General features: G+C 45.4%; 1 protein-coding gene across 1 annotated transcript in view; it reads right to left on the reverse strand.

Moving 5' to 3' along the window:
- Positions 1 to 25,918, reverse strand: part of DNAAF8 (dynein axonemal assembly factor 8) — a gene marked incomplete at its 5' end in the record, with an annotated part of 107,776 nt that overhangs the window by 17,703 nt on the left and 64,155 nt on the right. Inside the window, 7 exons of the mRNA XM_081337968.1 lie at positions 2,512 to 2,606; positions 6,250 to 6,445; positions 9,308 to 9,477; positions 17,818 to 17,871; positions 19,323 to 19,385; positions 20,004 to 20,312; positions 23,213 to 23,397. Of these exons, the coding sequence (XP_081194094.1) occupies positions 2,512 to 2,606; positions 6,250 to 6,445; positions 9,308 to 9,477; positions 17,818 to 17,871; positions 19,323 to 19,385; positions 20,004 to 20,312; positions 23,213 to 23,397 (1,072 nt within the window). The remainder of the gene's footprint in view (positions 1 to 2,511; positions 2,607 to 6,249; positions 6,446 to 9,307; positions 9,478 to 17,817; positions 17,872 to 19,322; positions 19,386 to 20,003; positions 20,313 to 23,212; positions 23,398 to 25,918) is intronic.

Genomic DNA, 25,918 nt, shown 5'->3' on the forward strand with positions numbered 1-25,918 from the left:
AGAATTCTATGCTGGCTCAGGAATTCTGGGAGTTGAAGTCCCACAGGTCGTAAAGTCGCCATAGAGTAGGAGAATTCAAACTTGGCCCTTTGATGACTTGTGGACTTCAACTCCCAGAATTCCTCAGCCAGGCATGCTGGCTGAGGAATTGTGGGAGTTGAAGTCCACAAGTCATCAAAGGGCCAAGTTTGAAGACCCCTGCCATAGAGCAAAGTGGGGACAATATTTTTCTGGTCTGAATAGAAAAAAAGGCATTGCTTGGAGTTCTCCATGGTCCTGTTTGTCTTCACCTGAAAGTTCTGCCTTGGCTTCACTAATCAAGTCTAATTCTCTGTGAAGCTCCGTAGTGTAGCCTCCATTCACACATAATATAGAAAGCCTGCATTTTTTTAAAACAACAACCCTATACTTCATTGCTTAAGCTATAATTAACCTCACACCTTACACCAAAAACAAACAAGCTACATAACGGCTAGAGTCAAGCTTTGCTTTAAAACCTAATAAAGTCCCTTAGTTTTTGGTTTAATGTCTTGCTTGAAATCCAGCCAGATATTGCAGCTTGTTCAAGAAACTCAAATGAAACGAATTATTTGCATATTAGTGCAATGTGTGTGAAAGAGACATATGGAGTAGCTCTGTGTGAATTGGGCCACAGAAGGGGAATAACAGCTTTCACATGTGAATTGGAACTGGCTGTGCAGAGGGCCTTTGCTTCTTCTTTTAGCTATGGAAACAGTCCTTGACATATGACCGTAACCGAGTCTGCCCGTTACGTTTGGATGTCATGACGATTGTAAACCTGGTGAGTCACAATTTGACGACGTTAAGCTAATGCAGCGGTCATATGGCAAACGTAGAAACGAGCCCGGCAGTCATGAAGAGAACCGATGGTCTGCCAAAAATCAAAAGTGCTGGTTTTTTGGCAGAACCATCATAAAACACAGACGTTTGACCGAGAGACACTGCAAACAGCCATATCTGGGGTTCTGTTGCCAAGTGCCCAAAGTTTTGTCATATGACTGTAAAGGTCTGGCAGTTGGAACCTCGGATCCAGATCATACTTCCCCCTTTTTCAGGTTGATCGTGATTTCAAACAGTCGCTATACAAGTGGTCATAAGTGGAGGGTTATCTGGACACCCCAGCAGTATGCATTCAGTTGAAACAGCTCCTTGTACATCCGTGATGTGTATATATGTAGCTCTTCTTCCTCGCCAGCCCGTGGATCCAGCAGCTGAGTCTGAGGAATCAAATGAGGAGGAGGAGGAGGGGCCTGGCATGACATTAGAGTCAGAGGAAGGCTCCGAGGAGCTCCAAGACTTACAGTCTGACGAGGAGCCCAGCCCCTCTACTCGCACTCAGGCTGAGACACAGCTGTGCTGGGAAGCTGAGTCAGACTCTGAAGACTCACAGCTGGAAGACATCATAGATGCTCGCGAACACCAACAGGCAACAAGAGCAGGACAGAGGAATGCAATGGGGCGGCTTCAAAGGCAGAGGAGAAGGCATTAAGAAAGCCATGCCTGGGCTGGGAAGGTGTGGGAGGTGCTGGTTGCCCAAGGCAACCGTTCGTGTTGAGGATCGAGTTTCTGTGAACTGTGTTTGTTTGCCTTGGACATTGACTCAGGTCTGTGAATAATAAAAGGGGTTGTTTTCTCTTGTGGTTTCCTGCCTGGTTGTTGGAAGAGGGGTTTCTCCTTCTGAGCATAACAAGGACTCACGTGGGCTGGGACAGAACAAAAGGTGGGGTGATTTGGATCCCCCCCGGCTATAGACTAGCCCCACCTGTAGATACCTGGATAATTATATGGCTGCTTAACGTGATCACTGAGTATAGGCAGTCCTCGACTTCCAATCATTCGTTTAGTAACCGTCTGAAGTTGCAACGGCATGGAAAAAAAGGGACTCATCACCAGGCTGCCACACTTAACCACCGCTGCAGTACCCCCACGGTCACGAGATCAAAATTCGGACGCTTGGCAATTGGCTCCTATTTATGACGGTCACAGTGTCCCAGGGTCATGTGAGCCCCCCTTTTGCAGCCTTCCGACAAGCCAAATCAACTGGGACGCCGGATTCCCTTCACCGCTGCAGGGATTCCCTTAGTAACCGCGGCGAGAAAGGTTGTAAAATGGGGCAAAACTCACTTGACAAACGTCTTACTTAGCAACGGAATTTGTACCTCGAGGACTAACTGTATGCCTGCACCGTGTTCGGTATGGTTTGTCTCTGTTAGTAATGGCAGACTGAGCAGACCGGGGAAATAATAAGAGCAAACGATGAAGTCAAATGGATGGGTAGAAATATATATTCCCCTCTGGATTTGGGGAGGGTGCCCTTGTTCCTACAACAGTGTTAATTCTATCTGTACACGGCTACGTTTCTCCCTTTCCCATCTCTCTTGTCGTGGACCTGTAGCAATTGTCGTTAAAAGGGGCCACGTGGAAACCCCGGGCAGTTCTGGAGTGGGTTAAACTGCTTTAGGAGTTGGGAAGAACTGACTTGGTGCCTACCTCTTTCTCCTCTAAGTCTGAATATGTGGCACCACATAATCCTTCTGGGAAAAACAGCCGAATGTCACGGACAGCGGCACAATAAGATGCGGAGCCTTAAAAAAAAAAGAAAGGAAAAAAAATCGAGAGAGAGAGAGAGAGAGAGAGATAATGCAGAAAGATGATTCTATCAGACTATGAATTAAACATTGTCTCTGTTCCTGCTCTTTTCACCGGAGTGATTGATGGCCTACAGATGCCTGAAGAAATTGCTTTAAAGGGCACCTGTTCTACAGTGGAACAGCAAACATTTAAGCCCATTATGCAGAGCAATGGTTTCATTATCTCCGTGCTATGTTGACTTGGCTCTGTTATGATTTGGCCCGCGCATTTGACAAAACACAATGCCGGCACTGACTTCTTCTTCGCAGCTGAGTAACAAGCAAAAGATGGTCTGGCTCCTTCTCTGCTGCCGAGTTACAGCAAGTTAGAAAATCAGAAGGGTCCCAGAGTCAAAGGGGCTGGGGGTCACATGTGCACAAACCTCAGTCTGGAGGTATAGATGGACGGTGGGAACAATTAACCGGTGGAACGGCTTGCCATCAGAAATTGTGGGTGCTTCATCACTGGAGATTTTTAGGAAGAGACTGGACAACCATCTGTCTCAAATTGTATAGGGTCTCCTGCTTGAGAGGAGATCTAGTCTAGAAGACCTCCAAGGACTTTCCAGCTCTATTCTGATTGGTTGCTTGGTACTGAATGTGATGGAAGTTATCAGGTAGTGCACAGGTCTTCAAACTTGGCCCTTTGATGACTTGTGGACTTCAACTCCCAGAATTCCTCAGCCAGCTGAGGAATTCTGGGAGTTGAAGCCCACAAGTCATCAAAGGGCCAAATTTGAAGACCCCTCATTACTGTTGTTAGTTGCAAAGTCGTGTCCAACCCATCACGACCCTATGGACAACCTTCCTCCAGGCCTTCCTGTCCTCTACCATCTTCTGGAGTCTCTTTAAGCTCAGGCCTACTGCTTCAGTGACTCCATCCAGCCACCTCATTCTCTGTCGTCCCCTTCTTCTCTTGCCCTCAACCTTTCCCATTGTTAGGCTCTTCTCCAGTGAGTCCTTCCCTCATTAGGTGGCCAAAGTATTTGAGTGTCAACTTCAGGATCTGGCCTTCTAAAGAGCAGTCAGGGTTGATCTCCTCTAGGACTGTCCGGTTTGATCGCCTTGCAGTCCAAGGGACTCGCAGGAGTCTTCTCCAGCACCAGAGTTCAAAGGCCTCAATTCTTTGGCGCTCATTCTTTCTTATGGTCCAACTTTCACTGCCATACATTGCAACTGGGAAAACCTAAGGTTGTGGAATCATGTTGGTGCTTTCAGCCAATCCAGTGATCTTCCATCAGTCCTTTCCTTGGAGTGGGATAGCCTGGGTTTTGGCTGCTGAACTTTACAGCTCCAACCTCTGCTTACTCCTCTTGGAAGCTCCAACCTCTGCTTACTCCTCTCGGAATACTGTTATCAAGTCTCTCTAGTCCTTCTTTGCACTAAACTAGACACGGCCAATTACAGCAACATATGAAGAATGGTTGGAGGAATTGGGTATGTGCTCGTTTAATGAAAAGAAAGGACTAGGGGTGACAAGATAGCAATGTTCCAATATTTGAGGGGCTGCCACAAAGAAGAGGGAGGTCAACCTACTTGCCAAAGCACCAGGAGGCAAGGCAAGAAACAATGGACTGAAACTAAGCAAGGAGAGAAGCAGCCTAGAAAGGAGACATTTGGCTTCTCTGGGGAATTCTGGGAGGTGAAGTCCACAAGACTTAAAGTTGCCAGGTTTGAAGACCCCTGACTTACAAGTATGCCCAGAGAGGCTTTGGGTCCTTCAGGACCCTGCAGGCCTGCTGAAAACCTGCAATTTTACAGCCAGAGTATGCCGACTATTTGGGCTGTAATTCAGAGACAGACGAACAGGCAGAGAAAGCCCCGAGGGCAGAGCGCAGGCAAGGTTCTCTTCGATTCCATTTCAATTAAATCAAATTAAGTACAGCTAACTCGATGATCTCCTAGTAATTATCCCTTTCCTCTTCAGCAGCAACCTTTGGAAAGGCTCAAAACTTTCGGGGTTCATCCGAGATGCTGTGCTCTAGAGTCCATTAGTGCAATCTGAAACCGTGGCCTGCCTCTCTCTTAAATGTCAGGACAGCGGCTTCCTTTCTACGTTATCTGGGGCATAATTTGACAATTCGCAGGGATAGTTGAATGGGACTCAGGACACGGTAATGTGTCTGCTGGAACCCTCTTCCACATCGATATTGTTCTGTACTGGGTGTCTTGCAAGCAGGAGGTGAGGCGAGAGAGTTCAGGCAGGAACATTGAATAACAGGAACTGAACTAGTAACCAAGGCTTCTATGCAGCTACTTATACTGCTAGCCACTAGGTGGCAGCCAATAGACTTGAAGGAACCTATTCCCACCCTAAAGCCAACCAATGGTCATCCTGGAGACTGCCTGTCTGGGCAGCCTGCGACCGTTACACAGACTCCCTGATTAAGCAATCTCAAGCAGCATTCAAAGACACGTGGAGACAGTTCAAGTAAAACAGGCCCAATACATTACAGATGTCTTCCTCTTTTTTGGCAAGCCCAAGGTTTACCTTTTTTTGAAAGGAACATGAAACTGGGTGCGTCTTCTCGACGTCAAGAAGCCACTGTGGACAGCGTGTCCTTTGATTGAAAGGTATTCAGAAAAATCTCATGTTTTAACGTCGGGAGGGGCAAACCCATAGCTTTCCAGACGTTGGTGGATTCCAACTCCCAACTTTCCCAACACCGGGGCCAATCCTTGTAGATTATTGGGTACTGTAGTGGAAAGTTACTCCAAGCGGTATCTATACCTTATCCTTCTTGCCTCAATAGGGGACTGAAAGTTGATGTTTTAAAGGTTGGGAGATGCAAAAGAAAGCCCCCCCCCAAAGTATTTGAGATGGTCATGAGATTGTCATGAGACGTAGTCCTCTGCTTACAGCAGTTCGTTTAGTGACCCTTCAAAGTTACAATGGCGCTGGAAACAGGGACTTATGACTGTTTTTCACACTTATGACCACTGCATATGGTCACGTGGTCAGGGGATCAAAATTCAGGCGCTTGGCAGCTGGCATGTATTTAACAGCAGCAACAACAACAATAATAGTAGAGTTGGAAGGGACCTTGGAGGTCTTCTAGCCCAACCCCCTGCTCAGGCAGGAAACCCTATCATTTCAGATCAAATGCCTGTCCAATCTCTTCTTAAAAACCTCCAGTGACGGAGCATTCACAACTTCTGGAGGCAGGTTGTTTATGATGGTTGCACTGTGATCACCAGCCATCTGATGACAAGCCAAGTCAAGGGGAGAAGCCACATTCGTTTAATGACTGCATGATTCATTTAACAGCCGTGGTTAAAAAAAGGTTATAAAACGGGGTGAAAAAAGGTTATAAAACGGGGTGAAACTCCCTCCACTGCTTTGCTCAGTAACAGAAATTTTGGACTTTACTGCGGTTGTACTGTAGGTCAAGGAACTACGTGCAGCGCCTGGAGAGAGAAACGATTCAAAGCTTAAACTTTCATCAATGAATTAATCAATCCATTCATTTCTCAGGGGATTGCCCACAAAAATCTATCTCCAAAGCTAGGACCTCTTCACCTTGGCTTAGAAATCTAGCGCTGTTCTCGTTCTGAAAAAGGAAGGGGGAAAAATGGCTCTGAGCGCTTTGAGACTCACCATAAAACCCATTTTGGATGGAGCTGTGTCCATGCAGAGCTCTCCAGAAGAACTGGTTAATAGCCCGAGCTTCTTTTGGGTCTTCAGGCCCTAGTAGGTCCAGAAGCTTTTTCACTGCGTTTTCTCTCTGAAGACACAACACCAGAGAGGATCCTGAAGTGAGGTAGCGGGAGTGAGCTTCCAAGTCAGCAGAGCTCTGGGAGGAGAAGAAGAAAAAAAAAAAAGGGGGGGGGAGTTGTTTTATTTATTTTTATCCCTGTTTTACTATTTTTACAAACAACCCAAGATGGCGAACATATCCATATCCATTTTAAATTTTCATTGGGCCTCGCTGTTTTCTGTATTTCATATTCACGGCTTCGAGAGAAATCTGGGGTATCAATCTGTTCTTGGAAGAAACTTACAAGTTCATTCATGTGACTGCCAGCATCTGTTTGGCATCATTTGTATTGCTGTTGTTGTTATCACACAGCTCAAAACATTTATGTTTACACTGGGGAAGATTTTGTAACTTTGGGCACGGGAGAATATCCACCCTGTTCAAGCACGGCTCCATTTATCCTCTCCTAGACTAATTTCTTCTTCTTTATATATTTTTCATCTCCACCTTCTGGTGCCTGGAAGTCCTCCGCTGCTAGATTAAGGAAGTCACACTGCTGCATTATTTCATTAATGTACAGTTGTCCTCGACTTACAGCCACAGTGGAGCCCACAATTTCTGCTGCTAAGCGAAACGTTTGTTAAGCGAGATTTGCTCCATTGTTATGACCTTTCTTGCCACAGTCGTTAAGTGAATCAGTGCAGTTGTTAAGTCAGTAACACGGTTGTTAAGCGAATCTTAATCTTCCCCCATTGACTTTTTGCTCGTCAGAAGGTCGCAAAAGGGGATCACGTGATCCCAGTGTGACATCATTAATCTAGCAGTGGAAGACTTCCAGGCACCTGAGGGGGGAGATTAAAAATATATCAAGAAGAAAATTAGTCTGAGAGAGGATAAATGGAGCCGTGCTTGAACAGGGTGGATATCCTTGCAAGATGGGGCAAAAATTCACTTCACAAATGTCTCACTTAGCCACAGAAACTTTGGGCTCCATTGTGGCCTTAACTTGAGGACTATCTGCATATAAAACTGCCAATTTACAAAGGACAGTGGCCTAGAATCCAGAGACTAAGAAACTAAACCAGCCATCAGCAACAAATACTTTAAATCTCCCAGGACTGGCATAATTGCAAAGGTTCCTCTTAGGCCCTTCTCCATTTTAAGCCGGGTTATTAGGTAACAAGCATCACCTTTTTAAAGAGCCAGCATGGCAAGCTGCCTGGGATTTTCCCAGTTCTGATTAAAATATGCATGAATTTTCTTTTCCCAGAACTTAAAATCGTCATTCGGGGAATTGCAAAATACGAAAAAGTCCCTCAGGCTAATAAGATCCGAAAGCAACCATTAGATCAGCTGGTTCCAGACTTAGCGCTGCACTTTGTAAAGTTGTGTGGTTGGTGGGGTGGTTCAGATTCAGAAGCACTGCAGGCCTATCTAGGCTAATTTCAAAAACTGAGCATAGCCCCTGATTTGCCATCTGGAAGGAGAAGCACTTTCATAAGACTAGAAGGCCGCAAGCAGAGAGCAAAGTGTTATATAGGTAGTCCTCGGCTTATGACTGCAACGGAGCTCAACATTTCTGTGGCTGAGCGAAACGTTGTGGTTAAGTGAATTTGGACTCATTTTACGAACTTCCTTGCCACGTTGGTTAAGCGAATCGCTGAGTCCTTAAATCAGTAACACGGTTGTGAAGTGGATCTGGCTTCCCCCGTTGACTTTTTGCTCCTTGGAAGGTCGCAAAAGGGGGATCACGTGACACACACACACACACCCGGGACACCGCGACCGCCATAAATAGGCGTCGGTTGACAAGCGTTCACATTTTGATCATGTGACAATCGGAAGTGTGAAAAACGGCCCTAAGTCGCTTTTTGCCATGCTGTTGTAACTTTGCACAGTCGCTAAACGAACGGTTGTAAGCTGAGGCCTCCTTGTACAGCAAGAGTCAAAAGGGAAGGAGCTTCTTGGGTGGTCTGTGCGATCTTTGAGATGTGGGTGAAGAACTGCCTATGTCAAAGTTTCCCCAACTTTTCCAGGTTGGCCGCCTGGAAAGAAAGAGAGCAGCAGGGAAATGTGCGCATGTTTGGCCCTGTGTGTGCATGCACAAATGGGTGCAAGAATGACGGTGGTGCTAGCTTGTGTGTGCATGTGCAAGTGTGCCGTGCGCACCTGTGGCACGTGCACTGGTGCAAATGTAAATCAGTGGAACAGTAATGCCTAACAATATGTAAAGTTTAGCTAGCCTTTGAGTAGCCTGCTCTAAAGAAGCTTCAAAGGCTGGGAACAGCAACCCCAAAACATTTGGGGGAAGCACAAAGTCAAGTCAGGTTGCTGTAGGGCAGAGGTGGGCAACTGTGGCCCCTTTATGACCTGTGGACTTCAACTCCCAGAATTCTACGCTGGGCAAATGGGGCTGCCGGTGCCCACGAGTGGGGCGGGGTCCGCCAGCTATTCCCGGGGCCCGGTGGCCAACAGGCTGTACCCTGGTCCCGGGCCGTGGACCACAAATTGGGGACCCCTGGTCTATGTTGCTGTAGATTTCTGGTGACAACATCAAGCTACAAGAGAAATCTCTAGGCACTGGTTAAGACTGGATTGATGGGTATTAAAAGTGACCATAGATAACAAACAAAACAAGGAGCCAACATGGTTATGGAAATTCTCAGTCATCCAGCTTAGAGTTCTCCCAAAGGAGCTTTTCCAAAAGGCAAGGAGACTTTCTTGGGGTTGTTCTTTTGATTCCTTGAAAACGTTTTTCTTCTTATGCAAGAACTTGAAGAAGCTTCTCAGATGAGAAGTGAAACGTTTTCAAGGGAATAAAACCCCAAGGAAGTCCAGTTGCCTTTTGGAAAAGCACCACTGGGGCAGTGACCTAACATCATGACCCCTTGGATGAATTCACATCAGGAGCAAGAGGGGGGGGGAAAGCTATGGAGCTGAGAAACGGCTTCAACACACCTGCTCAGTCTTGGAAGGCATTAATGTTTGGACCACTTCCGATCGGAGGTTTGTATGTTTCATGCCAACTACACTGAACTTCTCCCGATCCAATTTACGGAGGTACCGAGCTAAGTTCTGGGACCACATGCCAGGTTTGATTAGTAATAAGGTACAGAGGACCTTGGCTCCTATACAAAAATCCAGAGAAATTATTTCATTACAGCATCTCTTACAACAAGGTAACAAGCTGGTCAAATGACATCTTGACTGTACGGTTTCCGGAAGAACTGAAAAATTCCTGGAGTAAAAGCTTCGTTTTTTTTCCTGAAGGTTTCCCCCCCCTCCTTTGAAGAGGCTTTTCATGTTCTTGTAAACTCCAAAGTGCTAAAATCCCTATCCTTTCTAAGTGCTCAAAGCAGGACGTAAATGTAACACGAGAAAGATTTCTTACAAAAAAAATTAAAAACAATGGTGGGATCTGTAGAAGCGACTGCAACACAAACAGGAGTATAATTCCCTCTTGCTGCTTCTGAAATATTTCAGAGATTAGAAACAGCTTTCAATTGGGAAAGCTGCATCAAAAATGGCTACGTTTGGAGGAAGAGCTCCTGATACTAGCTGTCAGGTGTTGTCTTCCCTAAAAATAAAAATAAAAATGAGCTGGCATAAAACTGGAGAAATATTCCAATGCATTCTTTCGTTGACATGTGCTAGATTAAGACTTCCTACTGTAAAATCCTTTACATCTTATATAGTCCTTGTGCGACTATATTTGGCAGTTGAAGGAATCAAGGTTGCACGTGACAGAAAAGAGGCTTTAGCCCTCAGCCATTACAAAAGATATGCTAGAAACGCATCTACAGTCTTCCCAGTTGCAATGGATGGCAGTGAAAGCTGGACCGTAAGAAAGGCTGAGCGCCAAAGAATTGAGGCCTTTGAACTGTGGTGCTGGAGAAGACTCCTGCGAGTCCCTTGGACTGCAAGGCAATCAAACCGGTCAGTCCTAGAGGAGATCAACCTTGACTGCTCTTTAGAAGGCCAGATCCTGAAGTTGAAACTCAAGATACTTTGGCCACCTAATGAGAAGGAAGGACTCACTGGAGAATGCTGGGAAAGGTTGAGGGCAAGAGAAGAAGGGGACGACGGAGAATGAGGTGGCTGGATGGAGTCACTGAAGCAGGAGGCCTGAGCTTAAATGGACTCCAGAAGATGGTAGAGGACAGGAAGGCCTGGAGGAACGTTGTCCATGGGGTCTCGATGGGTCGGACACGACTTTGCAGCTAACAACAACAAAGAAACATATCTATTAGACTTTTGAAGGCCATTGATGCCTGTGTGGGAGACGACCAGGCTGTTGTGATTCAGGGTCAGCCTGTGGGTTCGGCAGTTGGGTCGGAGGATTCAGAGGAGGAGGAGGGGGGTGCTGCAGAGGACAGCCCTGAGGCTTCTCAGAGCCCTCAGCCAGGCCCCTCCCATCTGGTTACGATGCAGACCCAGCTGTGTGAGCCTGACAGCATGGATGAAGATGACCCACAGCTAGCCCTGTTCAAGGACGCCCAACGCAGGAGACAGTCAATCAGGAGTAAACAGAGGAAGGCAATGGGGCACCTCGGAAGGAGGCAGAGAGAAGCCACGCCTTGAACTGTTTAAAAGGGGAATGTGTGGGAGGGCTGGTTTGCTGAAGGCAACCGTTTGAATAGCTCCTGTTTCATGGTTCGTGTTTCTGTTTTGCTCTGTTTGCTCTGTTTTATGTCAATAAATTTGGCAGGCTTAGTTCCAGCCTCTTGCCATTTTGTAAAGGGGTTGTCCCTGCCTTTTCTGCAGGGCTGGTAGTAGGCTGGTACAGAACACAGGCTGAGTGTAAGGGAGGGGGTCAAACGCATCATCTGTCTTGAGTCCCTTTGCGCCCACACAAGAGATCTGAGTCTAGCCCACCTTGAATTCCATTGGCTTTTATCCACTGCCAATTTGCTTTGACCGTTAGTAGTTGAGATTCTTGTAGAGAGCTTAAGCTTGCAATAAACCTATATAGTCACTTGAATTGCCTGGACTCCTGATTTCCAGTGCTTGATTTTTTTCTTTCTGCGTCGCATGAGAAAAGCACATCTTCCTTCCCCTGTCCTCACCACTTTCTACAGAGGGATGACGGAGAGCATCCTGTCATACGGCATCACAGTCTGGTTTGGAAGTATCCCTGCTTCGGACAGGAAGGCGGTGCAAAGAGTGGTGAGGAGGGCCAAAAAGATCATTGGCAGTTCCCTCCCCTCCATCCAGGACATAGCACAGAAGTGTTGTTTGAACAGGGTCCGTAAGATTATCTGGGACACTACACACCCTCTTCATGATCTGTTTTCCTTGTTCCCTTATGGGAGGAGGGGGTTTTGTGGTATCCGTAGCAGAACATCCAGATTCAGCCATAGTTTCATTCCATACAGCATTAACCTTGTGAACTCTCAAGCTTTCCTCCTTCCGTTATATATTCAAGTGGACAGTGTTTAATATTTTATTGTTATGTATATGTAGGGGTGTGGGTCTATACATATGCTGTATATAGTATGTTTAGGTGTGTGTCCGGTAAGTGCTCACTTTGAGAGCGGGCCACCTGTTGTGCCCACAGTAAAAAATGACAATAAAGGTTATCTTCTCTTCTCTTGTCTTACCTCGCCTTTCCTTACCTTTCCTTATCTTCCTACCTATTCATCCATCCATCCATCTATCCATCCATTCATCCATCCATCCATCCATCCATGTAGGAGATGACCAGGCTAAGCTGGAGGAAGGGGTCAAATGCGTCATCAGTCTTGAGTCCCTTTGCGCCCACAAGAGATCTAAGCCCAGGGGGGCTGGACTAGAAGACCTCCAAGGTCCCTTTCAGAATGTTACAGAGTCTCCTGCTTGAGCAAGGGGCTGGATGAGAAGACACCCCTTCCAGCCCTGTGAATCTGTGAGTCTAATGAAAAGATCTCAAAAGCAGAAGATTGGGTTGTGGCGGGAGAAGAAATTTTAGACCTTGGAGAAAAGCATTCCCATAAAACGAGAAGGGAGGAGGTAGCCAGTCGTAAAACCTCCCCTTACTCAAAGACGAAGGATGTTTTTTCCCCCCACTCCTAATTCTAGAATGTTAATCTGCTTTTTTTGGGAGGGTGGAGAGAAGCAGGCACACCCAGAAGCAGCCATTCACATTTCTAGGAATTCTTTTGGATTCTTGCGGGGGGGGGGGGACCTGTCAGAAATGACAGTCTCCTGCTGGGGCGGCAGGGGTGGGGTGGGGTTGGACTAGATGATCTACAAGGTCCCTTCCAACTCTTGTTATTCTGATTCTGAACCCAGAACCGTACAGAGCTGAGGCTGGATTCTTGCTCTGCAGGAGAATGGCTTTCTTTTTTTTTAATTTTTGCTTAATTTCAAGTAAAACAAAACAAAACAAAACACCTAAATGATGATCGGGTGAGGCAGGGAGCTTCGAGGGAGATGCTAGGGTGGAGATGCCCTATAATAAGGCAAAAGCATTTATTTTATTTTATTTTTACTTGTGGATAGTTTGGCTGGATTTTGAAGCGTGGAAATATTCTTCCTCCTTGGGCGGAGAGGAGAGCAAACAGGCAATTATTCACCACAAGCAGCAGGGGTTTTTCTCTCTGTGATCTTTGCAAAAATTATGAGGAAGTCCTTTTGGCAACTGCTGGCTGGCAGGCTAGCCTCCGAGCAGACAAGGTCTCCCTGGATAATCATCTGTTGCCATGGTGCCCAGGATTCTCTTCATCTCTGCTATAAAGAAGACACCAAACTTTCCCGTGGGAAAACCCAGGCAGGCAAAGGTCAGATCCAGTTGGTCCTATCAAGGCTCTCTCTCTCTCTCTCACACCCACACACATATATATGGAAAGATTGCAGTTGCAGAGGTTTTGACGGTGGGGTGGGGAGAGAGAAAGGGGGAGAGGGAGGGAGGGAGAAAAAGAGAGGGAGAGAGAGAGAAAAAGAGAGAGGGGAGAGAGAGGGAGATAAAGAAAGGAGAGAGAGAGAGGAGAGAGGGGGGAGAGAGAGAGAAAGGGAGGGAGATTGAGAGAGAGAGAAAGGGGAGAGGGAGGGAAGGAGAAAAAGAAGGAGAGAAAGAGGAGAGAGAGGGAGGGAGAGAAAAGAAAGGAGAGAGAGAGGGAGAGAAAAAGGGAGAGTGAAAGAGAAGACAGGGGGAGAGAGAGAAAGAGAGAGGGAGAGAGATTGAGAGAGAGAAAGAGAAAGGGGAGAGGGAGAGGGAGGGAAGGAGAAAAAGAGAGGGAGAGAGAAAAAGAGAGGAGAGAGAGAGGGAGAGAAAAAGAGAGGGAGAAAGAAAAGAGAGAGGAGAGAGGGGGAGAGAGAGAAAGGGAGAGGGAGAGAGAGAAAGAAAGGGGGAGAGGGAGGGGAGGAAAAAAGAGGAGAGAGGGAGGGAGAAAAAGGAAGGAGAGAGAGAAGAGAGGGAGAGAAAAAGAGGGAGAGAGAAAGAGAGGAGAGAGGGGGGGAGAGAAAGAGAAAGGGGAGAGGGAGAGGGAGGGAGAAAAAGAGATGGAGAGAGAAAAAAAGAGGAGAGAGGGAAAGAAAGTAGAGAGAGAGGGAGAGAAAAAGAGAGGGAGAGAGAAAGAGAGAGGAGAGAGAGAGAGGGAGAGAAAAAGAGAGGGAGAAAGAAAAGAGAGAGGAGAGAGGGGGAGAGAGAGAAAGGGAGAGGGAGAGAGAGAAAGAAAGGGGGAGAGGGAGGGGAGGAAAAAAGAGGAGAGAGGGAGGGAGAAAAAGGAAGGAGAGAGAGAAGAGAGGGAGAGAAAAAGAGGGAGAGAGAAAGAGAGGAGAGAGGGGGGGAGAGAAAGAGAAAGGGGAGAGGGAGAGGGAGGGAGAAAAAGAGATGGAGAGAGAAAAAAAGAGGAGAGAGGGAAAGAAAGTAGAGAGAGAGGGAGAGAAAAAGAGAGGGAGAGAGAAAGAGAGAGAGAGAGAGAGAGAGAGAGAGAGAGAGAGAGAGAGAGAGAGAGAGAGAGAGAGAGAGAGAGAGAGAGAGAGAGAGAGAGAGAGAGAGAGAGAACATTCAGGAACCCTAACCTTCCTTTCCCAAAGATCTGTTATCTAGGAATGAATTACATCCAAATATTGTGTCAAGCCTCAGAGTCACTTGAAAAGCCCATACGTCGGAAACTTGACATATTGCCTGTATATATCTTTAGAATTCAACTTTCGGGGAAATATTCGTTCTATTTATATTCCGTTTTTCCTCCAAGAATTTGAGGAGGTAGGCAGAGTTCTCTCTCTCTTCCAGTTTCTTTCCCCCCACAACAACAATAATCCCATCAGGTGGATTGGGCTGGGAGAGATGTATTAGACCAGGGATGTCCAACCTTGGTAACTTTGAGGACTTCGATTCCCAGAATACCCCAACCAGCTATGTGTGGCTGACTGGGGGATTCAGGAAGTTGAAGTCCATAGGTCTTAAAGTTGCTGAGGCTGGAATACTGCCTTAGCTTTCTACTAGACCAGGGGTAGGCAACCTCGGCTCTTTTATGACTCGTGGACTTCAACTCCCAGAATTCCTGAGCCAGCTATGCTGGCTCAGGAATTCTGGGAGTTGAAGTCCACGAGTCATAAAAGAGCCGAGGTTGCCGACCCCTGTACTAGACCAAATCTCTCTCTCTCTCTCTCTCTCTCTCTCTCTCTCTCTCTCTCTCTCACACACACACACACACACACACACACACACACACACACACACACCAATCTTCAATGGTTGTTGAAGCTGGGCTTGAAGCTGGCCTTTGTGGTCCTGATCAGGTACCTTAATTCAGCAGTCCCCAGCCGAGAGACAACTCTGGAATTTTAGAAGCAGGTGGTGGGCCTACAAGTGCCAGGCTAAGAGGGCGCACTCACTCACAAAATGGTCACCACAGGGACAGCCTGGGGGGCTGGGGGAAGCCAAGAAGACAGCTGAGGGCGTGGAGCTTAGAAGGTAGCAAGGGAGATGCCCATGCATGTGTTTTTAATCTTAGGCTTCATCATCCCGCCAAAACGAATCGGGGACAAATGCAGATGAGTACAGGTGCATTAAGCATGCAAGGTGAAAGAAAAGAGAGGAAGAGGATGATCGGCAGTAAAGCGGATGAAGTCACAGCAGTGATGGGGGCACCATCTGGAACCCCTGAAAGGCCAGGTTGGGGACAGATTGTCCTGGAGAAAGGCTACTTGTATGGCAATGAAGAGTCAACATGAACTTGATGGCACCTAATCCATCAACCAGTTTAAGAGATCTGACCTCACTCTGGTTAAACAACAAACCCAAGGCAACGCTCCTTTGCCCCGAGCCTGCAAAATATCAGTGTTAGAGATTGTGCAGGTGCTACGAAGGCTGACATGCATTGGACCAGATTGGACAGAGACCAAGCCACAGCTCTCTCCTGGTTGACGAGGCCATGGACCTCTCTCCCAAGTCTAGTGAGTGATGGCGATGACGGAGACGGAGACGGTGGGGATGGCGATAGTGGTGGTAGTAGTACTGATGGCGGTGGTACTAGTACTGATGAGGAGGAGGATGGTGGAGGTGGCAGTGATGATGGTGATGGTGTGGTTATGGTGGTGGCGATAGTGATGGTGGTGGCAGTAGTAATGATGAGGATGATGATTGGGATGGTGGTGATAGTAATGAAGATGGTAGGAGTAGTGATGATGAAGATGGTGGTGCTGGTGATAGTGATGATGATGGTGGTAGTAGTACTTATGATGAGGATGATGGTGGTGGTGATAGTGATGGTGGTGATGGTGAGGATGATGATGGTGGTGATAGTGATGGTGGTAGTAGTGCTGAAGTTGATGGTGATGATGACAGTGATGATGGTGATAGCAATGGTAATAGTAGTGATGAGGAGGAGGATGGTGGCGGTGACAGTGTTGGGGATGGTGTGGTCGTGGTGATAGTGATGGTGGTGGCAGTCGTAGTGATGAGGAGGATGAGGACGATGACGGTGATGGTGGTGATAGTGGGGTGGTGAGGGCGAGGATGATGGTGGGAGAGGAGGAAACGACCCAGGTGGCTCCCAGTCTCTGTTCTGGCTTCATTCACTCTCTTCCTTTCCTTTGAAAGCCAAGCGCAGCCTGCTACGTGCTGGGGAAAGCCCTCCAGTCTTTCTAGCAAACGTGAGTCACAGAGCTCGGTAGACCCAGGATTTATTATTCCACGTTTCTTCTCTCTCGCTTCTTTAAAAAAGATCTCAGGTAGGAAGTGCACAGTCAGTTCAGGCCATTAGCATTCTCGCAGGCTGGTGAGATTCCCCGGGGGGGGGGGTGTGTCGCTCCTGGGTTGCCTCCGTAACAGTCTTCTCCAGCTTCTGAACCTCCAGCGCCTCTGCGTTGCTTTTACCGTTTGCTGCACAGATTCCCTTTCCTGCTAAATCAAAAAAATTCCCCGGCAAGCAGGATCATGTCAGAAGGCAGCTTTGGGGAGGCATCAGCTTCAGCCTGGGCTGCTTCATAAATACTGCATTTGTCTTCTGCTCCCCACCGGATGCCCAAGGAGGGCGAAAACCAGGCACTTCCTTGCTTCCTTTGGCTTCGGGGCAAGAGACTCGAAAGGCACCTGGCTGTACGAGCTAAATTCTGTCGAGGATTAATGCAGCCAGATCCCATTGAGGGTCATGCTTCCAACTTTTCCTTTGGCAACTTTTAGATTTTGTTTGTTTGTTTTTACAAAATCAAGAGTTTAAAGAAAAGATATTTAGCAGTTGGGAGTAAGACTCCTGCTATAGTAAGCAGGATACATATTTTGGGTCTAGTTACAATTCTCTGCTTTCAGCTCACTTTTTTCAATTCATGAGAAGGAACAATAAAGCTAAGATTCCTTCCTTCTTTCCTTTCTCCCTCCCTCCCTCTCTTCTCTCCCCTTTTCCTTCTCTTCTCCTTCCTTCCTTTCCTTCCTTCCTCCCTCCCCCCTTCATCTCCCCTTTTCCTTCTCTTCTCTCTCCTTCCTCCCTCCTTCCTCTCCCCTTTTCCTTCTCTCTCCTTCCTTCCTCTCCCCTTTTCCTCTTCTCTCCTTCCTTCCTTCCTTCCTCCTTTCCTTCCTTCCTTCCTCCCTCTCCCCTTTTCCTTCTCTTCTCGCCTTCCTTCCTTCCTTTCCTTCCTTCCTTCCTCTCCCCTTTTCCTTCTCTTCTCTCTCCTTCCTTCCTTCTTTCCTTCCTTCCTTTCTCTCCCCTTTTCCTCTTCTCCTTCCTTCCTTCCTTCCTTCCTTCCCTTTCTCTCCCCTTTTCCTCTTCTCTCTCCTTCCTTCCTTCCTTCCTTCCTCCCTCCTTCCTCTCCCCTTTTCGTTCTCTTCTCTCTCCTTCCTTCCTTCCTTCCTTCCTTCCTTCCTTCCTCCTTTCTCTCCCCTTTTCCTTCTCTTCTCTCTCCTTCCTTCCTTCCTTGCTTCCCCTTAATCCCCAGGACTTGGTCAGTACACATTTTCTTAAACAGGGCAGGAGTTGGAGCTTAAACCTTTTGTTATGGGGTTTGGTGGGGTTTTTTTGTTCTTTGTTTTGCTTTTTTGCTTTTACCTGCTTGCATGAAGCGGAAGAGGGAGTCGGCAAAATTTCCTTGAACATGTCCTCCTGTAGAATGAAAGGTGGATGGGATTTTAGCACTGTATGGAAGGTAAATTCCACAAAGAAATTAAGCAAGCTGTATGTCTCCAGCAAAGAACAGTGACTAGATACATGGGATTGAATAAGCCTCATTGGCTTGGCAGTGCCAAGCTATAAACCATGATTTACGAATTGCACTGGGTAGGTTGGCACAATAAAAATTCTGTGTCCTTATTACACACTTAATCAAATGTATTAGAAAAGACATGCCAAGCTTGGTTATTTAAGCTTGGATAGGTTTTGTGTGTGTGTGTGTGTGTGTGTGTGTGTGTGTGTGTGTGTGTGTTTTAATCTGATGTACAAGCCAGTTTGCTTAGTTCATGGCTTCACATTTATTTTTTTATTTATTTTATTTTAATTCCATTTATATCTTGCCCTTCTCCGAAGACTCAGGGCGGCTTACAAGCTTAGCAGTAGCCTTCATTCTATGTATATGCCTGCTTATTAGGGCTTTCACACACACCCCCAAGCGGCATTATTACAAAGTCAGCTTAATTGCCCCCAACAATCTGGGTCCTCATTTTACCTACTTCGGAAGGATGGAAGGCTGAGTCAACCTTGAGCCTGGTGGGACTCGAACCTGCACTAATTGCAGGCAGCTGGTGTTACTTAAGGAGGCATTAGCCCACTGATCCACCAAAATGCAGAAAATGGGTTAACTAAGTAGATACATTAATTCCCACACTGGATGAATGGACACCAAAGGTGATGGAGTTGGCAGAGATGGCAAAATTGACTGGTTTAATTAAACAGAAGAATTTATCTAGCTTTGACTCCGTTTGGAAAAGACTTCTGAGTGGGGGGGAAAATTGAAACTCTAATTTTAGTTTTCGCGGGTTAGAATGACTTTGTTATTATAGACATAACTTGAAGCAATTAGACATGAAAAGCAAAAGGTTGAGGCTGCAGCTTTTTTTTGGTATTCTACTGCCCTGAAAAAAGGCAGAAGTCATTACTTTTCCCTTTTCCCTTCTTTCTGCGCTTCTCTGACTTTCTAAACTGTTGTTTCCATTTTATCTCATAATAATTAAAACAAAATCAAAAAGAAAATGGGTTAATTTAGTAATCAGATTAGGTCGGTTGCATAAATACTTAAATCGAACTAACCACTTAATGATATAGAAAAACATCCAGCTCCAACTCACTTTCTGAGAGTAATAATAATAATAATAAAGTTGGAAGGGACCTTGGAGGTCATCTAACCTAACCCCCCTGCTCAGGCAGGAAACCCTGTACCATTTCAGACAAATGGATGTACAATTTCTTCTTTAAAACCTCCAGTGATGGAGCACCCACAGCTACTAGAGGCAAGTCGTTCCCTTAATTAATTATTCTCACTGTCAGGAAATTTCTCCTTAGTTTTAGGTTGAATGTCTCCTTGATTCTTTTCCAGAACTAAAAAAATGTCGAAATCTTACCTGTTGGTGGGACGTATTGTGCAGGAGGTGGCAAGAATCTCAAAGCCGGACGGCGCTTGAAATCTGCAACAGAGTAATTGGATATTTTTTTAGGGGTGAGAATGAACATTAAAGCATGCCTTCTTGCCAGCACAGGCAATATTTTATTTCAGCAGAGGGTCACATTCTTGCAAAATAAACTATTTGGGGAGGTTATGCGATGGGAAGGGTGACAAAAGGGGGGATAAGAGTCAAAAGGGCTATCAACCTTCTCCTTCTCACCCCTCTTTTTTACAAACCTACATTTTGCAAGTTTTCTTGAGTAGAGGAAAGGGACAAAGACTTTTTTAGCAAAGGTCCGAATTGATTTCTTGCGAAATATTAAACAATGGTTCTTGGGTCATATATAGCATGCTTTCTCAACCTTGGCCGCTTTAAGACGCGAAGACTTCAACTCCCAGAATTCCCCAGCTATCCATGTTGGCTGGGGAATTCCAGAAATTGAAGTCCACACGTCTGGCCAAGGTTGAGATAGCATGCCTAGGGCCATCATTTCCCCCTCCTGGCTCAGTGGAAGGACCACAGGAGCCACGGGCCAGCTTCCCAAACTGGCCCATGTCCCTAAGAAAGACTGGATCTCCCAAATATTTTATTTTAACCTAGCCAGGCTGGTCAGCCAATGAAAGAGAAGAGTTTACCCACCACCTATCAACTCTTGCTCGGCGAAAAAGAGAACAGCTTGACGGAAAGCCATTTCTGGGGTCAACGACATCAGCCTCTGGAGATTATTCCCACTTGGTTTACCGCTGGTTGATTTCAGAACCTCAGAGAGACCGACAAAGGCTCCGATCCGTCGCAAGGCACAAATGAGGGCAGGGCGGGACGTCAGCAGCTTGAGGCTCTCTTGCCAGGATTTATCTCCAACTTCGAACGGGCTGAGTTCCTTTGCCTGCATCCTAGTCAGATGAGGCAACCACTTGAGGCCGAGCAGCTCAAAGGCCGAATCTTCTTCTGCCAAGAGATCACCACAAATTACAGGTCATCCTCAACTTAGCACCACAATTGAGCCCAAAGGTTCTGTTGCTAAGCAAGACAGAATGAGTTTTGCACCATTTTATGAACTTTTTTTTTGGCCATGGTGTCAAGTATCAAAGAAACTTATTCTGCTTCAGCCATTTTTGTTTCTTAGCTTGCCAACAGACCCGGTGGGAGGGGGGGATGTTTGCAGAACTGGGAATCAAGGTCGTTGCAGAACTGGGAACCGGGAAAGTTTTTCTCATAACAAATGTCTGACACGTAATTGGGGAATGGACCTGCACTATCAGAGGGGAAGGGGAGGGGGGTTTCTACGCTTTTAATTTACTCTTCTGTCGCCATTTTCACCAGAGCTGGTTTTCTATTCATCAGTGCCGATATGCTGTACTCAATAAAGTTTTGCATTAGAGATTGGAATGTCTCAGCTGTGCTTGCTTCGTTGGGATCATCAGTCGGAACCTTCACACACAATTGTTAAGTGAATCACTTCAGTCCTTACGTTAGCAACGCGGTTGTTAAGAGAATCTGGTGTCCCCATCTGACTTTGCTTGTCAGAAGGCCGCAAAAGATGATCATAAGGTCTTAAGGGAATTTCTCCTTAAATTCCCCCACAGTGATATCATAATCACAGTGAGATTATAAAGACCTAGTCACTGATCTGCTCTAACAATTTCTTTTGGGGGAATGTGTGATAGGTTGTCCCATATCACTCAAGAGGGGGGAAAAACCTGAGGCTGATTTTAAGAAGTCTGACAAAACAGCTCTCTTGGGGCTTAGAAGATTTCTGCAAAGAGAGTAACAATTGAAGTTAAGTGTTCTTACACCAAAGTATACATAATTATGGGTTTTTAGGCCGTCCCTGATAATGCTTTCCTTGAAAGGAGATTAATTATAGATGTAGAGAAAATGTTACTCTCAGCCTGACACACTAAGGAACTTACTCATGATTTCTGTTTGCAAACTGGGATCCTTTTGTGTTGTGCCAGACATCTGGGGCGCCCAAGATTGTTCTCCTGCTGGTGAGGTTGGCACATCTGTACCTTGTACACGGTGGCTTGAAATTCAGTGACAGTCTTTGCTCATTATCTTGGAGTTAAGTCAAGAACAGGGTGCACTTCCAACTTGGGAGTTTGCTGTTCAACAATCAATTAAACTCAGAACTTTGAAGGGGAAAAAAAAAGATGCTGGCTGCATTCACACCCTGAACTAAACCCTAATGTGTTGTGTTTCCTTTGGGCCTTACTGCAATATGGGAGCCAGCCAATGTGTTTGTAAATGATGAGTTGTGGTCGGCCACGTTGTCTGTCTACAGACAACGGAGGTGTATTAATAAATATTAACAAACTGTGGCTTAGCCATAGCACCGCAGCTTCTGGAATCTAAAGCTTTTTGCAAGCTCAAATAAGTCAGAAAAAGGGAAAGTAACCACGGAATTTGTGGTGCTCTCTCATTTCGGCTGTTTTCTTGCACACCTTGTGGAAATTAAGGAGTTTTCATCATGTCTCCTGACTGCTAGTTGGTATTCAGAAGACTGGTAGAGCACACCCATGAACACCAGCTAGCAGTCGGAAGATGTGATGAAAACTCTTTAATTGCACAATACAAGGACAAACTCAGTCATAGTTTCAACTGAGAAACTGTGAGTACCCTAAAAAGCAAAGGTAAAGATTTCCTCTATCCGGTCATATGTGAGTCTAGGCCGTGCTCTTCTCCATTTCCTAGCCAAGGAGACAGCATTGTCCAAAAACACTTCCATGGTCAAGTGGACAGCAGGACTATACAATGAGGTGCAGAAATGCTACCTTCCCTCCTAAGTGGTACCTATTTACCTACTTTCATTTGCATGCTTTCAAACTGTTAGGTTGGTAGGAGCTGAGGCAAGGAACAGGAGCTCACCCTGTCACACGGTGCTTAGGTCTTGAACTGCCAATCTTCTGGTTGACAAACCCAGTGTCTTAACTGCTAGGGCTTTTGGTGGCAAACCTATGGCACACGTGCCAGAGGTGGCATGCAGAGCCCTCTCTGTGGGCACCAGCGCCCCAGTCCTAGGCCTTCAGCTGGGTTTTATAAAACCTTTTCGCTTTAGTGCAAAAAAAAAAAAGGTTCAATCAATCAATGTCAACTTCTCGCAAGAAAAAAAAGATCTCACAAAGTTGGAATTGATTGAACTTTTTAGTCCCACCCGTTCTGCCGTCACCACTGCAGCCACATCCACCTAATGGGCCACGCCTACCCAATGGGCCACACCCAATGGGCCACACCCACCCAGCACCCGATGATACATAAGTGGGTTTTGGGTTGCAGTTTGGGCACTCGGTCTCTAAAAGTTCTCCATCACTGTGTGCTAGGCCATCAACCCCTATTGAGTTAAAGCTAAATCTAAAAACACTAAGGGAATTCTTAAAGCTGGGCATGCAGACAAATCAATCATCGCTAGACACATTGAGATAAACTACATTTATGCATGATTCCAAAGAGACAGTGAAAAGCTAAAAAAAAGGAAACAAAAAGACCAGCAGCCAACAGCCAAAGAAGCAGGGATTGACACCAGACAAACAATCAAGCAAAAAACAATACTCTGCTGAAGGAATTATCAAGCAGACAATCAAGCCTTTGGGGTTGCCTTGCTTAGAAGTGGTGGAAATCTGGCTGTAGGGAATGAGACTTTCTGTTGTGATGTGTATATTGCTGGTCGCCCAACTCTGGCTGGCTAAGCAAAAGATGAAACCGACAGTTTTGATCACAACTGTGGATGTCCATAGTAAGCTAGCCTCCTGCCTTCACTTCCCACATTTAAATTTAGGGTCACATGCAAATCCAGTTTGTATCGAAGCTGCAGGGTTCCATTTTTGGTCGCGCAGAAGAGTGAGAATTACCCAGAGTGGGAGCTTCCTGCTGCCCAAAGCCGGACGTGAGAATCTGATGAAGAAAATCACCAGCACTCTTCAGAGCATCTTTGCCAGTGAAACTCAACAGGACAACTTGCTCGAGATCGGGATCGGTGGCATACCTCCGCCTGGCTACAACGTGCATGGGAATATCGCAAGGGCTTGGCACGGCGCTGAAATTACCACCTAATCAAAGAAAGAGCAATGATCCATCAATCCTTTATTACGGTCGCAGACCAGAATTGAAAATTAAAACTTTAAAATTAGATAGAAAAGAACAAGCCAGCTTAGTGGTTAAGGCACCAGGTTAGAAAGTCAGACATCTTGATTTCAAATCCGGCTACAGTCATGAAAGCCGGCTGGGTGACTTTGGGCCAATCACCAGGAGATGGTGAGTTCTAGTCCCGCCTTAGGCATGAAAGGCAGCTGGGTGACCTTGGGCCAATCACCAGGAGATGGTGAGTTCTAGTCCCACCTTAGGCATGAAAGGCAGCTGGGTGACTTTGGAAGATATGTCATGATAGATTTGCTGTTAGAAGGTAAAAAAATGCTTCTAATTGGATTGTATGCTCCTAATCAACAACAAGCTGATTTTTTTAGTTTACTTCACACAAAGGTTACCCAATTGGATTATAAATCGTTTATTTTTATGGGGGACTGGAATGGTGTTTTAGACGTACAGATGGATAAGGCTGGTTCTTTTAAGCGGGTTCCGAGCCATGCTAGATTGCCTAAATCTTTTTTTGAAATGAAGGACGATTTGGAACTGCAAGATATTTGGCGCGATACACATCTACACAAAAAGGATTATCCTTTTTTCTCTGACAGACATCAATCTTTTTCCAGGATTGATTTTATTTTGTTGACTAATGACTTTTTTCCTAGGATTAAGAAGGTAAAGATCTGTGCAAGAACTATCTCTGACCATAGCCCAGTTTGGTTAGAGATCGATAAGGACAATAGGGATAGGCGCTCATGGCGCGTAAATGAGAATTTGTTTAGAAACCAGAGAAATGTGGAAGAATGTAAACAGCAGATGAAGGATTTCTTTGAAATTAATATGAATAAGGATACCTCTATGGACATGGTTTGGGATGCTAGCAAGGCCTACATGAGAGGGGTGTTGATATATATGAATAATAAATGCAGACGTACTTTGGAAGTTAGAAGGAAAGAATTGGAGAATGAAATTAGGGAAAAAGAAAAGGCCCTAATCAAGAATCCATTGGATGTGAAGACTAAGGAGGTTATTAATCTATTAAGAGGACAATTTGATAAGTTGATGGCGGATCAAGTGGCAACCAATCTATGGTTTGCTAGGCATAATACTTTTTGCAATGCTAATAAGCCAGGTAGATGGCTAGCTTATAGACTAAGGAAAAAGCAAAGGGCTTCTAATATAGATAAAATTGAATATAGGGGAAAGGTTGTGCTTCAACAGGATCTTATTAAGGAAGCTTTTGTGGATTTTTATTCTAAATTATATGCTAAGGAGAAGATTAATGAAAAAGACATTGATGTATATTTGGAGAATGCTAGCATCCCGGTTCTTACGCAAGCACAAAAGGAGGAGATTAATCAATTGATAACAGAAGAAGAAATTCTTATAGCAATTAAGGAATTGAAGGTGGATAAAGCGCCAGGCACGGATGGTTTGACTGCGGCTTACTACAAAAATTTACAATTGGAGTTGATAAAGCCGTTAAAGGAACTGTTTCAGACAATTCAGAGAGGGGGAAAGGTGCCTCCGTCTTGGAGAACTGCTTTTATCTCTTTGATTCCGAAGGAAGATCAAGATGCTACTCAAGTAAAAAATTATAGACCGATATCACTTTTAAATACAGATTACAAGATATTTGCTAAGGTGTTAGCTAACAGACTGATGAGGGTTCTGCAACAGGTGATTCATGGGGATCAAACTGGGTTTATTAGTGGTAGGCAAATGAAAAATAATGTGAGGCATATAGTTGATGTGATAGAGTTTTTGGAAAGGAACAACCAGATCCCTGCGGCGCTAATTTTTCTAGATGCTGAAAAAGCTTTTGATCAATTGAATTGGCAATTTTTGATGAAAGTTTTAGATAAGATGAATTTTGGGGATAAATTTTTGCAACCAATTAGGGCATTATATCAAAAACAAACTGCCCGAATAATAGTTAACAATAGTTTGACTGAAGGATGTAATATTGAGAAGGGCACAAGGCAAGGGTGTCCGTTATCACCTTTATTATTTGTGTTAACATTGGAGATATTATTGGTAAAAATACAGAATTCAGAAAGAATTAAGGGTATACAAATTAGAGATCAGGATTATAGACTGAGAGAGTTCGCAGATGATCTGGTTGTTACGGTGACCCAGCCGGAAAACTCTGTTGTGGACCTGATGGAGATAATAATGCAATATGGGAAGGTTTCTGGATTTAAAGTTAATGCACAAAAAACTAAAATTCTGGCCAAAAATATGACAGTATCGCAAAAGGCCCTTTTAGAAGGATTAACTGGATTTGAGATTGCTAAAAGGGTCAAATATTTGGGGGTGTTTTTGTCACCCTCTAATACAAAGTTATATAAAAATAACTATGAAAAATTATGGGGAAAAATTTAAAAAGAAATGGAGAGCTGGGAAAAATTGCAATTGTCTTTGCTGGGAAGAATTGCAGCAGTGAAAATGAATGTCCTGCCTAAATTTCTATT

This window comes from Vipera berus (assembly GCF_964194415.1).
Source record: "Vipera berus genome assembly, chromosome: 13".
NCBI classification, from domain to species: Eukaryota; Metazoa; Chordata; class Lepidosauria; order Squamata; family Viperidae; genus Vipera; species Vipera berus.